The sequence below is a fragment of the Leptonychotes weddellii genome, chromosome 2, assembly GCF_054177405.1.
Source record: "Leptonychotes weddellii isolate Sample4059 chromosome 2, ASM5417740v2, whole genome shotgun sequence".
NCBI classification, from domain to species: Eukaryota; Metazoa; Chordata; class Mammalia; order Carnivora; family Phocidae; genus Leptonychotes; species Leptonychotes weddellii.
Genome location: NC_138370.1, coordinates 123,181,349 through 123,199,668, shown reverse-complemented (window position 1 = coordinate 123,199,668; position 18,320 = coordinate 123,181,349). Strand labels below are relative to the sequence as shown.

The 18,320-nt window shown below is 40.3% G+C and overlaps 2 protein-coding genes and 1 long non-coding RNA gene across 4 annotated transcripts in view; 1 reads left to right on the top strand and 2 right to left on the bottom strand.

Annotated features, from left to right (window-relative positions):
• LOC145720280 (uncharacterized) overlaps positions 1–2,080 on the top strand; it is a 32,362-nt gene extending 30,282 nt beyond the window's left edge. The window contains exon 2 of the long non-coding RNA XR_014143190.1: positions 811–2,080. This is a non-coding gene — a long non-coding RNA (uncharacterized LOC145720280). The remainder of the gene's footprint in view (positions 1–810) is intronic.
• The window catches only part of NUP54 (nucleoporin 54), a 31,368-nt gene extending 24,549 nt beyond the window's left edge, over positions 1–6,819 (bottom strand). The window contains exons 1-3 of one of the 2 annotated variants that reach the window (XM_081812956.1): positions 6,653–6,819; positions 2,910–2,993; positions 2,668–2,814 (exon numbers count right to left, since the gene is read on the bottom strand). In XM_081812956.1, the coding sequence (XP_081669082.1) occupies positions 2,668–2,814; positions 2,910–2,993; positions 6,653–6,719 (298 nt within the window). In that variant the 5' untranslated portion in view covers positions 6,720–6,819. The remainder of the gene's footprint in view (positions 1–2,667; positions 2,815–2,909; positions 2,994–6,652) is intronic. The other variant, XM_006744032.3, reaches the window with a different exon arrangement.
• A 5,726-nt stretch (positions 6,820–12,545) lies between these two features.
• Positions 12,546–18,320, bottom strand: part of SCARB2 (scavenger receptor class B member 2) — a 71,942-nt gene continuing 66,167 nt past the window's right edge. Inside the window, exons 10-12 of the mRNA XM_081813146.1 lie at positions 17,690–17,741; positions 14,325–14,483; positions 12,546–12,834 (exon numbers count right to left, since the gene is read on the bottom strand). Of these exons, the coding sequence (XP_081669272.1) occupies positions 12,796–12,834; positions 14,325–14,483; positions 17,690–17,741 (250 nt within the window). The 3' untranslated portion in view covers positions 12,546–12,795. The remainder of the gene's footprint in view (positions 12,835–14,324; positions 14,484–17,689; positions 17,742–18,320) is intronic.

Sequence of the window (18,320 nt, the reverse complement as noted above, 5' to 3'; positions counted from 1 at the left end):
AAGTTTAGCATTTGGCAACCAGTGACTGAAATGGAAGGACATGGAATCTAAGCTAATTAGAGAGGTTAGTGAAGACAAGGAGGAGCTGATGGAAGAACGGAAAATGGTCTAAATGAAAATATCACTGATCTAAAGACCTAATGAGGTCTAGGAACAGCTATATTTGAAGTATTTAAAAAGGCAGGCTAAAAGAACAATAGGTTGTGGGATGTTCACACCAGTGATTTTGAAATTAGAACATTTTCAGATGTTGCCAAGGTCCAGGGTAAGAATTGTTTAAGAGAAATGGAAGAGGTTTTTGGAATAAAAGGTAGATGGCATGGCTGTTTGAATATATAGCCACGTGATGTTTAAATAACCCAGACAGATAGAAGTTGAAAAGAAAAGGAAGACTAACAGCCAGTTGCCAAAGTTTTCAATGAATAAGAGGTACTGTCCAGGAAGTCAGCAGCTGAGATTAGACGTATCACCAACAGTATTACCAGACAGCAAGCATCTCATACAAGCAGGGGTTTTAAAAATAAGGCAACAGTTCCATAATCTTTGCAGATTAAACTCAAAACTCCTTACGGCAGCAGGTCCCAAATTCATTATGATATGCCATGCAATGATGCTTTTATCAGTTATCCCCTCTACTTGGAATACCCTCTTCTGAATTTATCCAACTAATTCTTTCAAGATTCAGCTCTTCTTTTGTATTCCACAACACCTTGTAGGGGTTCATTTTAGTGCTTTCACATTACATATGTATTCTGTATAACTAGATGTTTATTATTCTAATTAAATATTTGTTATTCTGTCTCCTTGTAGGCTATTAGCAGGAAATTGTGGCTTTCAACCTTATATCACCAATGCCTGACATACAACATACAGTCAGTAAGTGGATGCTAATAACTGAATAAGCCCCTTTATTCTGCAAATGAATAAAACCAAATTCAATTTCCCATTTTTCCTAATGAAAGTAAGTGTAACTATGATACCCGAGAATTGGAGAGACTTTATTTCAAGAAACAAAAAAGAAAGTTCACTTTCCCCTTCTTCTCCTAAAGTACTTGGATTTCCAACAAAGAGAAATGACTGAAATACTAGAAAGAAGAATTGAGACTACTATTCTATTTTCTTTGTCCTGTTGGCCAGACAATTCTTGAAATTCATGTTTAATAATCTTCAATAACTGAGTAGGATGAATTTTAGCCAATCAATCAAGTTACCTCAGAACAATGAAATGAAAGTGATTTTAAGAGGTAGCAGACTGGAAAAGTGAAAAGAGCATTACATAGGAAGTCAAAGAACTTGAATTTATGTTTCTATCCTACATCTTGGGAGGTCTATGGAAGAGTCACAATCTCTCAGTTTCCTCTCTTCACCTATAAAATGGAGATAAGAAGAGTACTATTTCATAGAGTTCTTGTGAGAATTAAATAAATTAATCCATACAAGATAACCCTGGAGCATACTGCCATATCAGCTAGTAAGGAAGCTATCAAAGACTAATTCTAAGCTTGTGTCAAAGGACTTGGAAGCCAACCTGAAGAGGCTTGTATCTTTGGCCAAAAATGGAACAATTTAAGTATCAATAAGGATAATAACTGCAAAAGATTAAAAAAATACCAAATAGCTGAAATACTTAAGTTCCTAACATTAAATAAAAATTAATTGGTCTCCTTTGGAGAATCATAGAGAACCAACTCTTTATTTTGAAAACTAATTATAAATATGGAAAGAATCACCAAATAGTAGATAAAGTTTCTCTTTATAAAAGTATTCCAACAAATACATGGAAAAAAAGTCACAGAGTCGGAATAATACCATTTTGCAACTCCTGATAAATTAATGGATCGAAGTAATGATCACCAATGGCTGCTGCTAACACGACAAAGAATAGACATGACTGACATTATATACCTCTTGATAAAGAATGCAATACGACCTATAGTCTTGCAACCCAACAAAAAACTGAACTATCAACATAAATAGGTACCTACATCCAACCCAATTTACAAGAGACAGAGAAGACAACGAAATACGTTAAACTATACCACAGGAATACAATCCAGTAAAGTCCTGACTTGAAAAATTCTGTATGACAAGTATCTCATTTCTTTAACAAACTGGAAAAACAAACAAAAAAAAAAGAGGGCTAAGAGGGGAACTTACAAAGCTTTAAGACAAATAAAACTAAACAATAATGCTTACACACTTACATGACAGAACTATAAAGTAAAGAACAGATCACCATGAAAGAGGACTATAGTTCCTCTGATAGGGAAGTGACTGTGAGCACAATGTGGAGGGCTTCTCAAGTGGCTGGCCAGAGACCACCTCCTGACATAGGCAGTGGTTACAAGGGTGTTCACCTTGATATAATTCATTAGGGTGTACTTTTGTGCAGTTTTCTTTTTTGTGTTACTTTTAGCAACAAGGAAAATTTAAATGGAATGCTATTACACACAGAGACTTTATAATCCTGATCCTGCCAATCACTCTTCTCCCCAGTTGCTATCATCATATATAAACATGAGAATTAGCTTTTGGAGTCTTGTGGAACATAATATTGATAAATCTTCAAAAAAAGAGATCCATTAAAGTGTTTTGAACAGTGCACTCAATGTTAGCTATATGTTACAGTTTTATATTTGAAGTAAGATGAAGGCCTCTTATACTTACTAGTTTGCTGTTGCTGCTGCTGTGTATTAAATCCTCCAAATCCCAGTCCAGTTCCCAAACCAGTACCTAAACCAGTACTACTTCCAGTTGTTGTGCCAAAACCAGTACCAAAGCCAAAACCTTTGTTCTGAGTACCACCGAAGAGTCCTTTAAAGGAAAAATGTAAATTGCCTAAGTTAAAAAAAAAAAAATCTGATCTCTAGCTCATTCACTTCTACAAATGACTTAAGATATCCTCTTACCAGTAGTGCCTGTGTTAGCTGGAGCAGAAAAGCTGAATGCAGAACCTGCTGTTGTAGATGTTGTCCCAAATCCTCCAAACCCACCTAATTTAAAAAGGATAAATAGAAAGGAAGAATCTTTTGTATACATAAGTAATTTCTTTTTCAAATTATTTTATCATTGCCACGTAAAAAGACAAAATATTTTGATCTAATTTTTCCTTTCTCTACTTTCAACTTCAATTTTTTAAACTATACTACTAATCAAGAAGTCAATGTTGCAAGAAATAAGTGACTAAGTATTTAAAATAGAAATACCACAATGCAATATATACCCTTCAACTAAAGGGCTGATTAACAGTTACAGGTGATAAAACATGTTAAGCCTATTACCATGCTTAACAAACTCTAAAATGATTATGCATTTACTTTCTGGAGTAGGAGTTGCAAATTCAAATGCCTACAAGATTTAGGCTGAGAACATTAATAAGTGAAACAGACAACATGAATAGTTTTTAAAAGTGGCAGCAGTTTCTAAATTCCAGCAGGTTACTGCTACGGGAGAATGGTAGTTTAGTAGTGTTGTATATTCCTATTTTTCCCAAGAGAAACATTAGATCTAGATTTTCTACGTGAAATTTACAGAATTTTAAACCCTAATTCACTTTTTTTTTTTTTGGCAAAAAATTCAAATGTTTTTAAAACAGTGTGTCAAACAGATCATACTGGCAGACTGTGGTGTCAGTTTGCAACTTTGGCTTCGGTGAATTACCTTACATTCTCTTTTAGCTTATGTTTCTACTTAGCCTTCATGAAAACTTAGGAACTTTTCAAAGGAAACATAATGAACTCCCTACAACAAGAATGTGTTTCTTGAAGGAAGAGGTAAGGGGAAAAAAAAAAACCCCACAAGTGGAAGGCAATAGCAAGGAAGGAGAGCAGAACTAGCACAGCTTTCTGCACTAGTCTGGCAACTGACAGATTTACAAATTTCATTTTTAGGTTAAGTTTAGAAATGAAACTCATCTTAAACATATGTAACTTGACATATGAATGGGATGGAATATAGCCAATCTAATATATTTTTTTTTCTTATTGTCAGTTTTTACCTGATTACCAATGTGGTGCCAAGAAGACTTTTAAGAAAAATATTTGAACCATTAGTGCTGAGTTATGCCACAGTTTTTTGCAATTCTAACTTTTAATCTCATATATTTCTAGTATAAGAGACAGATTCATGTTACATAAAAGATACAAGAAGGAAAAAACCCCAACCCTCTGATATTCATCATATAATTTTGATTTGGAAAATTACTTAAGAATAGACTGCATGTTGTAGCCATAACCAAATACTCTATTTTCTTGTAGGTTCTATTTGCAGTATTGGAAACCGTAAACATTTTGATTAAAAAAATCACCTAAAAGTATAGAACATTGTTCTCAGTCTTTTTCATTATTCTTCGCTCCTACAGAAAAACTATTGATATATTCTGAATTGGCTACACAATATTAGTATCTTATCATGCTTCCTAATACCAAAAATGTTTATTAGTAATAGTGGCTCTGCAAAGATACAAAATAAACAAGAATTTCTATCATCCCTTTGCTGAAGTCTCAGTTAATGAACATATATAAACGTGGTTAAAATACAGTTATATTATCACAACTCAATACTTAACAATGATAACTCCAAATGAACATGAAATCAAGCAAATACCAACAGGTTTATTTATTGTTGTTGAATTACAAGCTGGGTGGCTTTGTTCGGAAACACAAATTTCAAAATAATGTTGTTTTACCCACTGCCAATTTTAAGCAAACAGGGAATAATAAACATACCAATGACAGTGATACATGATCACTTAAAATATACCTTAACGATAACGGACAGCTTTATCTTTGGAATCCAAGGTTTCAAGTATTCTTCAAAACGTTTCAAATCAGATGCCAAGGTGATATTTGCACTGCAGTAACAAATACTGCACAAATACCCAAATAAATTTTAGGGAATAAATAATGTTTACCAAATGCATATAATTGGCATGGGCAGAAGTGGCATAATGTAAGAGAATATGGACAATAAATTCATATACGAGCAGCAGAGGAACAAGACTTTTCTATAGGATAACTATAAGAAGTACACACAGACCTATTTTAAATTTATATACACATATATACACATCATAGTTTGTTTTGCAAATTTCCAATAAGCTTCAACCTATATAGATACTAAAATCTTCATTATTTTTTTTAATGCAAAGATGTCTAGCCTACCTACTAGAACTCAATACTATCTGACAATAAAATTGCTCTGCTCATATCTCAAAAAATCCAGCAAAAAATCGGGGGCTCTTTCTATAATTACATACCTTATAGAAATGTATCCTAATCTGCTGAGTGGATCAAAGAAATACATTATTGTTGTTATACACCTTAAAAAAACAAGACAGGATACTGCTGTTCGTATAAGACTTGTTTCTTTTGGGAAACACAAGGACAGTCAAATGAAATTCCAATGAAAGATGCAGGAAAAATGAAAAAAAAAAAAATATGACTGCAGGAGTCCAAGAATCCCAGAGAAATGGGCCTGACTGCTGAGCTTCTATTTTGGAAGAGATACGTAACAATTTGGAAAACATATTCTACTCAAAATAATAATCCATTCCAAATTCTTATCACTTGGAAGGTATAGTCTGTTCAATCAAATACAAGTTTAACAAAGGAACGTTATAACTTGCAAGACTTCTTAATACCAAATCTTTTAAGACAGTCAAAACTGGATACAAATGTTTTTGATTCGACACTAGAAAATGAATTTCCCTTCTTCATTAGACAAGTCGCTGTTCTTTCCAAAACTAGGAACCACAAAATATTCTTGGACTCCAGCTCCCAACATTCGTTACACATACGACCCGCAGTATCTACCTGCACTTGCCAGACTGTTACCAAAATTGAACGGAGTCGCCGAGGTAGTAGAAACACCGAAATTCCCAATATTAAAGTTCACTGCAGGATTAGCAGTTAATCCGAAACCCCCAAAATTAAACCCACTGGCGGTGGAGTTGGCAGTCTCAAGCCCACCAAATCCTGATAGGCGTGTAGGCAAAGAAACAAAATTTTAAAACGGGAGAGGGGAAAGAAAAGAAAAAGAAAGCAAGATAAGGATTAGAAGAGTCAGCAGGTTTTACAGAAGGGAACAAAGACAAACCTTGACTTAGCTCCAAACGAGTTAAGAAAGCGGAGGTAGGGACAGGAGAGAGGAGCAGGAGCGTCAAGTCCCCGCGGCAAGAACCAAAGGGCCAGCACCGAAGGAGCCGCAAGGCAGGGCCCGCGGCTCCCCAGCCCTAACCTCGCCGAGCCCAGCAGAGGGAGCCGAGCAAGCGTTCCCGCGGGTGCCGGAGGCTGAGGTGAGGAGGGCAGGGCGGGTCTCCCGCAATGGGAAAGAGGAGCCGCTCTCCAGTCTCTCTGAGAAGGGCTCCCCGGCGGCGGGAAGCGACCCCCAGGAGGACAGGGCCCTGCGGGGACCCACGCACAGCATGAGAGCCACAGGCTGGGCCTCGAATTCCCCCGCGGCCTCCTCAGGAGCCGCCTGGGCCCGCTTTGCCGCCGCCCGCCCTTTTCCGAAGCACCTAAAATCCCCAAGCAGCCAGGAGATCCCCGCCCGCCCCCCCGCCCCCGGATCCCCGAACTGGAGAATCTCGGACCGAGGGGTGGACCGGAGGCCTCCCCTCCTCCCCGGGAGAAGATCCGGAAGGATCACTCACCCGCGGGGGCCGCGGTGGCTGCAGCGGTGCCAGAGGTGCCCGAGGGAGCCCCAAAGTTGAAGGCCATGTCGCGGGAGCAGGGGACCAAAGCGCCGCTCCCGCGACACTCGGTGCACTCGGCTATTCAGTCCCGCCGGGAAACTGCCTTCGGAGTTGGGAGTTCCGCCTCTTTTCTGGCCTAGCGTAAGAGGCCGGAATGCCGGAAAGGCCCAGGGGGCGGGGCTTGGAGCAGGAACGCCCCCGGTCCCGCCAGCTTCCGGGGGCTTAGTGGCTTCACGTGGTGTGGGGCGTCACAAGCGTGGGGAAATGCTGCGAGTTCGCGGGGGCGTGCCGTCGGAAAGCCCTTAAAATCTGCCTTAGGGAGGACCCTTGGGAAAGATGTGCGTGCGGTTGAATACGAGTGTGTAATGAGGCCCAGGTAGGAAGGCCAGATCCTCATCTCCGTATTGTAGAGCGATGGATAATGCTAAAACTCATGAAAATAGACGAAGCAGCCTGTTACCTAGTCATGGGGATAAATTAAAAAAAAAAAAAAAGGGTTAACAGAGGTGCCTTTGAGAATGGTGTCTGTTTAGGTTCCTTTTTTTTTTAAAAATAAATCTTCTAGAATTATTTGATTCTTAAACCTATGTGCTTGTATACTTTAATAAAAATTAAAATAATAAAAAGCCATTGTGTCTATCAAAATGACAAATCCTTGGACCCAGCTACTTCTAGGAATTTATCTTATAAATGATTGGACAAAATTATGGACTACAAGGTTTTTGGTTACAGCGTTGTGTATAATAACAAGTGACTGGAAACAAACGGGTTTGCTTAAATAGTTGCATTTATACAAAGGAATACTATTCAGACATGAAATGGGAACAGTAAAGCTCTTTATGTACTGAAAAGAAAGATCTCAAAGATGTATCACATAAAAAACAATTAGAATACTGTCTATGGTATGCTACAACTTTGGAGATGGAAAAAAGGGTTAGAATATATAATACACATTCTTGTATAAAATATTCCTGGAAAGATATATATAAAAAAGTGAGTAACATCAGTTGCCTCTGGGAAGATGAACTGGGTATCTGGGAGATGGGTGGAGGAAGACTTTTCGCTATAAACCCCTTTTATGCTTTTTGAAAATGTAAACGGTTTACCTATTCAAAAAATTAAATCATGCCAATAGTGGTAATTGCAGGAGTCCCAGTGAGAGTGCTGACCCAGGGAAGAGGACAGCGGGAAGGGAGACAGGAGCAGATGGACTTGATGACTGAGGGGATGTGGAGGGAAGGGAAAATAGTCTAGCAAGAGTCCCTGGTTTTGGGCTTGTACAACTGGGTGGATTGTGATGCCATTCCCCAGTAATGGGAATTTGGAACGAAGACAAGAAAAAATGAATTCCTTTTTTTGCTTTCTGGATTTGAGGACAATCTGGCGGAGGATATCCGCGAGCAGCTGAGGTTGAACTCAGACCCGTGTTTCAGCTGTAAGTGTTTAGGTTGTAATTGAAGTCAGGGAGTCAATGGAATTGTCAGGAAGAGTTATCAAGTGAGAAGAGGTTGCAGCTGAGCACAGGTATTAAGAAGTGAACAGCCCTCAACAGCCTGAGAGCATGGCCAGAGAGCTAGGAGAACCCGCAGAGTGAAATCACAGAAATAATGGATGGAAGGGGAGAAGGATCGGGGATGAAAAAGAATGGGTGAATATTTCTTCCATAGGAAGCCTTCCCTGACCACCTTTTCTAAAATAGCACATTCCAGTCCTGTCACTGTGGCTTCTTAAATATCCTTAGTACTTACCACCACCTGTTTATTGCTTCCCACATTTAATATAAGCTCCACGAGGACAGGGAACTCTGTTTTGTTGTTTTGTTTTTCTTAACTGGTTGTATCCCTACTGCTGGCAGAGTGTCTGCCCCCGTGACAGACCTTATTCAATACTGTGGAATGGGTGAATGAGTTCCATGACATGTCCCTCTCCCATATTCATCTCCAAGTCTTAAGCATTTCTAAAACCCTTCATCTCCACTGCCATCTCCCTGATTCCAGTTACCATAATCTTTTGCCTAGACCAGGGATTAGCAAATGATGGCCAAACATGGACTGTCATGTATTTGTGTAAATACAGTTTTATTGGAACACAGAAACATCCATTTGTTTACATGTTGCCCATGACTGCTTTTATGATACAAGAGCAAAACTGAGTAGTTGTGACAAGAGAGGCTTGCAGAGCCAAAACTGTTTCATTGGGCCCTTTACAGAAAAGGTCTGCCAACCTGTACCTAGACATTGCAGGAGCCCTTGCAGTGCGGTGAGCTGGACTGTCGGACTGTGACCTCATTCTGGGTTGCCCTGCTGCTGGGAGAAGGAGCTGCACCCAAGCATGGAACCTGGGTCCTCTTTACCCCAGTGATGGAGATTGTAACGTTCCGGAAATAGGCAGCTGGCAGTCCCAGACAGTTTCTATAAAGCATTCACCCGAAATCCAAACTGCCTGTTGCTCAGTGGCTTGTACATTCCTTCATGGACAAGACTGCTTCTTCACTCTTGCCCCTTAAAAAGGGGGACTAGAAGGCAGGTATGTGCTCCTTAGTGAGACCAAACAGTACTCTGGCCCTTGGCTGGCCTCCATAGGATGACAGGAGGATGGAGGGTCTGTGCCTTTTTTCTTGCTTTCCTGGCCCTATACCTCTGAACATTTTTATTTTCCCCAATAAAGCCCATGACTTAACCCCTGCTATGCAGCTTTGTGGAATTCACCCTGGAGGCTGGTGCATGACACCCACACAAGATCCATCTTGCATGCCAACGGAGACCCCAAAGGGACCCACCTAACATGGCAGCCTCCTAACTGACCTCCCTGCGTCCATGTAGACTCTTCCAATGTATTCACCTTGCAGCTACAGTAGGCCTTTCTGAACAAGCCTGACATGTCTCCCATTTCTCCCCCGACCCCTCAATCCAGTTTGCAACACTTCCTGTTGGTCTTAAGATAGACCAAAATCTTTAACATGGCTTAATAAGACCCAAGTTGATCTGGACCCTGCATTTCTCTCTAACCTTATCTCCACTATTCTTCCCTCTCTGAACTCCAAGCAAATACCTTCTGTCACTTGTAAACATGTTCCTTCCTGCTCTTGCCCCCCTTTGGTTAAGGGTCGATACTTGAGCCTACTGGCCCCCAGTGCTCCTGAGGGGCTCCCAGGGCTCTGGAGAAAGCCCTGGGCAGAGGAACACAGTGTGGGGCCCGCTTCAAGCTCAACTGGTCAGGCTGCCTAGAACTGGCCACCACAGCCGAGCAGAAATCACAAGTGGCCCAACGGGTGCGACTCAGGCCTGCATCTGTCAAGAGGGCAAAGAGCATCTTTCAAATGAAAGTCGACGACTTTCAGATGACCAGAGACGACTGGTCATCTGATGACATAACATACAATTTCCAGTGCAATTTCCTAGAAACAGTTTTATTAGTGAAATACTTCATTGCGTTAAGGGTAGAAATAAACAGGTCAAGAATCACATGAAATGAACCAATTATTTAAGCTACAGGAAGAGCATTCTGGTCAGTATTCTGTTTGATAGCCACGAGCAATTAATTCCAGAAATAATGCCCAGAGGGCCAAGTGTGAAGGTTACCTTTTGCACAATGTGTATCTCAAGCAATTTAAATAGAAAAAAAACCAGCCTCCCTTCAGTAAAAACCCCAATAGGGGTTAGTTGTACAGTACTTGCTCCACTTGACCATTAGTGATCTTTCTAGAACATGAGGAAATAAAGTCCAGTAGGAAAAGCCTTGAGCTAAAAGTGGCAAAGCCCATTTTGTGTCCTGTGTTCAACTCTCAATTTTCCCTGAGAGAAGCGAGGTCACCTCTCTCTCTTTGGTTTCTCCCTAAATTGAGTGTCATAGTACAGGACACACATATTCTGTGATAATGACAATCACAAAGACTTTGGAGGCCTTTCCAGGATAATGGCTCCAAGAGAATCAGCATGAGGAATAGTTTGTTATTTTCACCCTAAAGCCAAATAGGCACATTCGTTCTTCTTAACCAGTCTATAATCTTGACTGCAGTGTATGGGCTTGCCACAGATTTTTCAGAGAGATAATACCAAACGGGATGTTAAGCGAAATAACTATTAAGAATCACATGGCAGTAATATGTTTTTGGTCTCCCTGCCTGTGTGAGAGTCAGTCTGAAGTGTACATCAGCTGTTAAATCATTTGTAGTATTTAAAAATTTCCTCCTCACAGATGACTATACCCTGATAATAGGATGAACCAATGAATATGCACTGGTTTATCAGTTTTATTCATGTGGATAAGTGGATAAACAAAAGAATAAGGTGTGCCAATTATATAGTTAAATATTGATAAATTTAAAAATCTAGATATTTGGCATTCTTGAAGACAAAATATTTTCAATTTAGTTTTTCCCATTTTGGTGATTTGGGATATCTACAAGTTCTATCTTCATTCACAGAGAAGTTGAGAGTTGAATGAATTGCCCCCTCAAGAAGGGAACATGTCACATATTGCTTTAGTGTAGAGAGGAAGAAATTGGGGCAAATAATGGGATTTATTACCTCCACACAGGGATCAAAAGCTGTATTTGTGAAATCCATGGCTTTTTTTCTTCATTTGCTTACACTGAACTCCAGTTTTAAACACAAAATCCTGTAAGATGATTCAGTTGTTAAGAAATTCTATGTACACTTTGCTGGGTAACTATATAGGTTTCTTGATCAAAAATGAATAGTGAATTTTGAGAACAAAGAAAATGCTCTTAAATATGCTTGAATTTGTGACATGTGATGGTTCCTAATCCTCTGATTTAGGTTGCACTAAAAGCCAAGAGGTCTTCTGAGGAGAGGCGGCCCTGCTCCTGGGTCCCCAGGGACCTTCCTTTAAAGCATTTTCTGTGCAATATTTTAAGACACCATCATTCATTCCGTCAGCAAGGTGATTGTCGCAGGAAGCGTAGGGCACATTTTTCTCTCTTCAGTGAGTGACAGTGAACCACAGAACACTGGAAGGAACCAAATCTGAGGAAAGAAAGCCAACTGACAAAAACAATTTCAAAGTTCCCAAGAAGACTGCCTGAAGAAATGTCTTGTTAGTGCAGTCAGACTTCCCGAAATGTATGTGTAATTTAGGCTGTGGAGGGATGGATTTCCCATATTCATAAATAATTTTACAAAGAACAACTCAATAATATTGTAACTGATAGAATATCATATTTGGCAAGGGTGACTGGGGGAAAAAATCAGTTACTGATGACACCTCCCAGAAGCACCTTTCCACATCAAGATCACTTTGACTAAAAAAAAAAAAAACCAAACTACCCACAAATGTCATAACTAGCATTCACTTCTACTCCATATGAAATATCTGTATTTGTCCTCACCAACATTATTTGTGCATCCTCTCAATTCACAAAAGTACAAGTCAAATATCCTCAGGGGCTTAATCACAATCAACTCGCAGGTATCGCCCCACTGCATACCTCACCCCACCCACCCCTTCCCCGCTGGGTTCCCAGCCGGCTTGAAAGTAGTCAAAAGGCTGATTATTTTCCTGGAGGAATTATGAACTGAAGATTAGCATGAAATACAATATATCACTTTTTTAAAAGAGGAAATTAGATGCATTTTAATGATGTATTGAATGAGGCTCCCATTTTACCTTGGGTTCCGAACTCTTATTTACTTCTGTTTTGGGGGTGAAATGAATGGAGGAATACAACATAAAATAGTATTTATATATTTTGAGCTCCAAGCTTGGTGACTGAAGCATACTGAATAAGGTTAGACCAAGGAACGTTAACAAGCGATGCGGACACATTTTAACCACAACAGTGGTCACAAGATTCTGGAGCTACCAGCACCTAATAACAACAACAAAAAAATTACTATACAAGAGTTTATTAAATACTTGCTAGACACATGGAAAACAAAACAATTTTATAAAGCCTAATGGCCAGCCAGGTCAGTCTGTGGTTCAACCTCCTGCCGGAGCGCTCTCCTCACTAGCCAGCGCGGGGTCTCCTCCCTCCTCTCTGCAACAGGCGACATGCCTGTGAGGACGCGGCTAGTTTCCTCAGGGCGGGTCCGGCCCAGGACAGCTCACACGGCTCCTCCACCGAGCTCGGGCCTCAGTTAGGTGCGTATGAGGGGTGCTCTTTCATCTGCGGTTCCCTGAGGCTCAGAAGAGAGGGGACAGCAGAGTCAGGTAGTCACTTCAGAAAGCTCTCTCAGGATGGGAAACGCTGGGCGGCAGGGTGGTGGCGGAAGACGGAAGGAGGGGAGACTGACAGGAGGGCGGCTGTCACACTGGCCTCTCTTCTGGCTTGGCCTGCCGCCGCTTTGCCCTTCAGGCCTCACCTTCTCGCGAGGCCCGCTCTCAGCCCTCCCAGCCGCACCCCCGGTTCCAGAGCAGCGCCCTTGCCTGCGCCCACCCGGACCGTAACCCTCGTCACACTCCACGGCATTGGCTCCTGCCTGAGAGCAGTGGGTGCTCAGAGGCGGTGGGTGCTCAGCCGCTGCTTGCTTGGTGACTACACAAAGATGGTTCACCGGAGGACGAGGAGTAACATTTACTGGGCTCTCACCTGTGCTTACGAAAATCTCAGTGACTGCGCTACGTCAGACTGGAAGTGAGAGCCGTACACAGACATGGCAAAATAATTACCTCACGCCTAATTCACGCTAACCTGACGGGCACAGGTTAAGAGAAATCACGGAAGAATGCAGAACACAGGGAAATCGGAGCTAATACTATTCAGATGGTTTCAACCTATTTCCTCCTTCACATTTGCCTCAGACACTTAGTTGAAGCAGCTAGAAGTGGGGAGAAAGCCTTTGCTGCAAAAAGGGACGTTGCTGAGAATTTAAGAAGGGCTCCCACAGGAAAGGCTCATTGACGGTTGGGCTGGGTTGGCCGGCTGGTCACTTAGAGAGGCCAACCTAACCCTGTTTATCCCATCCATTTGGGCGGGTTCCCTTCTCTCCACGGAAGTTACTGCTCTCCTTGTGCCAGTCATTTCGTGTGCAGTGATGACTCAGTGACAGCTATCTTCTGATATATTATGATTCCTTCCAAGCAGGTCTCTGGTTGTCTTGCTCTATAATCTTCGAACTGTTTCATCACATAACTAATGCTTACTGAGCTCCTACGAAATGCTAACACCAGGCCAAGTGCTTTCTGTTTACTATATCCTCTAATCCTCAAAAAAAACTCCTAAAGTGGGATAATGAGAGATGAAGAACTGAGGCACATTTTCTAGTGCCGCACAGCCATTAAGTGGCAGAACTGGGATTTGAATGCAGGCAGTCTGACACCAAAGGCCAGATGTTTAGCTGTTAAATATTCTTCCTCTCCTTTCCGGTTATTTTCAGAAACATTAAGCTTACTCCCAGGGATTCCATGCCCACCAAGCCAGCCCCAAATCCTGGACAATACCATTGTATTACTCCTCCCTCTTTGACACACTCCCCTTGCTTCTCATTTGGTTTAGTAGTAATATAACCCTGAAATCACTGTGCCCAGCATAAAACCTTCAGAATCCACCCTGAGGATTCCATCAACTGGGTGATGGAGCCAGTTGACAGCCCTTCAACGAAGCACAGTTGACCTCCCACAGGTAAAGTTACCCAGTAAGAGAGAAGTTCCTCCAGCCACCACTCACCTCATCCATGGATCCCTGTCCTCTGCATGCAAGCCAGGTGAAGATCAAACCAAAGAACACACCCAGGGCCATGACAATGTACGGTATGTTGGTGATGATCAAAGTAGTGTTAATCACAGACTTCAGTCGACCTGCAGTCTCTTTATCAATGAGAACACTCTGGAAGGCAGGAAAATAGTATTCCCCTGATTACTAAATATTCAGGGTATAGAGTTTTTTGCTATATCTTTCCTCAAAATCATTAAACACAATTTGGGTGAGTCTTCCTGTTAGCAAACCAAAGATACCAAAAATTCATTTATAAATTAGAGTAAGCAGAGGGGGGCATTTATTCATTAACATCTTTTTTTTTTTTTCCTGAAAACATGTCTTCCTTTCAAATTAGGTTGGAAGTAGGAAGGAAAAAGTATTAAAAAATAATAATACCATCTTTTGTATCAGACAACTCCAACTCATCCTTTAATATCCAACTCAGCATAACTTCCATCCAGAAGTTTTCTCTGGCCAACTCAGGCCTGTTAAAGGTTCCTTTACTAGGCTTCTGTATCACTCCCTAAAACCCCCCATCACTGTGCACTCTGTGTTGTAACTGTCTGTTGATCTGTAGGACTCCTTGTGACCGTGAGGTTTCCAAAGGCAAGACTTATATATCTCAGTCACCTCAACATTAGGAATAGCACTCTGCACACAGTAGCTGCTGAATAAATGCCAGTGATTGAATGAATGAAATATTCCAACAATGGTATGTGGACAGTATAATTACTGTCTTGGTTAAATCTCTAGTAATCAAGACCAGAGATCTCGGGGCCCTGGCTGGCTCAGTCAGTAGAGTGTGTGACTCTTGGTGTCTGGGTTCTGAGTTCGAGCCCCACATTAGATGTAGAGATTACTTAAAAATAAAATCTTAAAAAAAAAATGTTTCTTAAAAAGACCAGAGGTCTTGGGGCGCCTGGGTGGCTCAGTTGGTTAAGCGACTGCCTTCGGCTCAGGTCATGATCCTGGAGTCCTGGGATCGAGTCCTGCATCAGGCTCCCTGCTCGGCAGGGAGTCTGCTTCTGCCTCTGACCCTCCCCCCTCTCATGTGCTCTCTCTCTCTCATTCTCTCTCTCAAATAAATAAATAAAATCTTTAAAAAAAAAAGACCAGACGTCTCAATAGAGTGTCTAAAGTAGTCTTGAGGCTCACTAGAATTCCAGAGGGTATTGATAACCAAGAAAATGTTCTAGAATAACACTTTCTGGATGCAGAACAAAGATCTTATCTCTTTAAATTGTAATGGGTGAGGTGTCTGGAGAGTTTAATTTCATAAAAATTATGAGCAACAAATGGAACTTTGGGCTTAATTTACGCTGAATCTGCACTAGACTGAGGCAGAGGATGGGTTTCTAGGGCTGGTGCTTCCAATAACTGGCCAAGATCCATCAGTGTTAGAGTCTCCTTCTCTGGAAAAAGGAGGTGGGAGAACAGTCTCCAAGGTCACTTCAAGGTCTAATATTTCCTTTTTCTAGAGTAAAGTCAAGTTCTTTCTAGGAGGCACCAAAAGCACAAGGTTTTACTCCATAATTCCCTGGACTCAATACAGTCTTCTACAAAAAAGCAAAGCAAAGGTTGAGTTGGAGGGGACTTCAAATATGAACACAACTATGAACATAAGTTGGCAGAACAGGATCCTTCCTCATTTCCAAAAAGCCCTGCTTTGTGTCCTTCTCCACAAACAATAACAATGATGACTCAGGAGCAATTGCAAATAGATCCTATAAACTGGTAAATAGTGCCTACATTTTCCCTCTGAAACAATAAAAGCCTTGTCTTAGAATGGTAATCACAAACCCTTCGAAAGTTTATAAATGTGGCTACCAATGTAATGCCAAATGAAAAAAAGGTTATAAAACCGTATCTATGGAATGGTCTCAACTACCTAATATCAAAACCAGAAAAATACTAAGAGGCAACATAAGCAGATGTCAGCTGTCCTTGTTTCTGAGGGACAGGTTATCAGTGATTTGTTTTTTTAAATATTTTTTAAAAATTTTAATTGAGGTATAATTGACATAAACAGATTAGTTTTGGGTGTACAATATAATGATTCAATATTTGTATGGTGATTCACTTTTAAAACATATTTTTAGTTTTCCAAGAGCTCTATAAAGAGCATGTGTTAGTTCTACAAAGTGTAAATTATTTTTTACAAAGTTATTATTGGAAACAATTTAACAACATACTGTTGAGTAAAATAAGAACAATGTCAGTCTGGCCCAGGTTTTGTGAAAGTTATTTTAATTCTCCTTTTTCTTGCCAGTCCCTGTTACTGAATTTTCTATGCAGAACAAGTTTTGTTGTTGTTGTTGTTTGTTTTGTTTGTTTGTTTTTAGGGAACAGAGAAAAATAATAAAAACTTTAAAAAATGCTGCTAACAATAGAAGCGAGCCGATCAAGAATTTATCGGAGAGGGAAAACCCCTGCATGTTCCCCCTCAAAACTGGGTAGAAGAAAGGGGGAAACTGAGGAGATTTATACAGTAAATGCATGTGATTCAGAAAAGAATTTATCACAGGTGTTAGCAGGTGTTTTCCGAGCTTTCTGAATAGCAGGTGTTTTCCGAGCTTTCTGAAAATGTTTTTATTTGCAAAACTTTAATTTATACCTAACATTTAGGGATAAAATTTCTGGGGTACAGTGTGAAAAAAAGAAGTATTTCATTAGGGAAATTCTTTTTGTTTAAACTATGACAGGATCTGTGTCCTATAATTTGTGATATATGTTGGTTTATCAGAAAGTAAAAAAACAAAACAAAAAAAACTCTCTATGCTATGATAAAAGATAAGGCAACCATATATCACTAAAATTAATAAGAATGTATCACATTTTATTCAGTCATTTCTTTAACCACCTTACACAAAACTTTCATGTAATGTTGCCAATCATTTTAATTTGACCCTCTTTTCCTCCTGCTCAATGACGTGAATGGTAAACCAATTACATCTTGCAAACTGGCAGAGTTTCAAAGATGGAGGAGGTTTTAACTGGTCATCTGAGTGTTGGCTATTCTGCTTCAACAGTGTCTGCCATTGCTCCATTTACCTCTGCATTTTGTTTCTTACACAACCAGCTGTCCAGAAAGAGTTTCACCCAAAACATGTTCTTGAGAAAGAAAATTTTTTGTCATTTTCAAATCTCAAACAAATCTCAGGCAGCCTCACGTAAACATATAAACAGACATCTTCTGAGGACAAACAGGTTTTTAAAAATCACCTTTCCCCCTTTCTCACATCTTAAATTACATAGCTACAATAGTAGACATCAAAATGGAAGTTCCCCAAGCTTTCACAAGTAAAATATACCCATGGCTCCCTCCCAGAACTTACCTCATTAATATACATCACTGGGAAAACCAGGGTTCTAATGTTCCCTGTTTCACTATAAAGACAAAAGGTGACAAATCAAAACCACAATGAGATATCACTTCATGCCTGTTAGAATGGCTAGTATCAAAAGGCAAAATGTAGTGAGTGTTGGTAAGGATGTGGATGAAAGAGAATCCTTGTGCTCTGTTGGAGGGAAGGTAAATTGGTACAGCCACTGTGGAAAACAGCATGGAGGTTCTTCAAAAAATTAAAAGCAGAATACCATATGATGCAGCATTTCCACTTCTGTATATTTAGCCAAAGAAAACAAAAACACTAACTCGAAAAGATATATGCACCCCTATGTTCATGGCAGTATTTTTTCCAGTAACCAAGATATGGAAACAACCAAAGTGTCCATCAATGGATGAATAAATAAAGAAAACATGGTATCTATTCACACTAGAATACTATTTAGCCATAAAAAAGAATGCAATCTTGCCATTTGTGAAAATATGAATGGCCCCTGAGGGCGCTACACTAAGTGAATCAGACGGAGAAACACAAATACTGTATATTTTCCCTTATACATGGAATCTAAAACAAAAAAAACAAAAAAAAACAAGCCCACAGACACAGAGAACAGATTGGT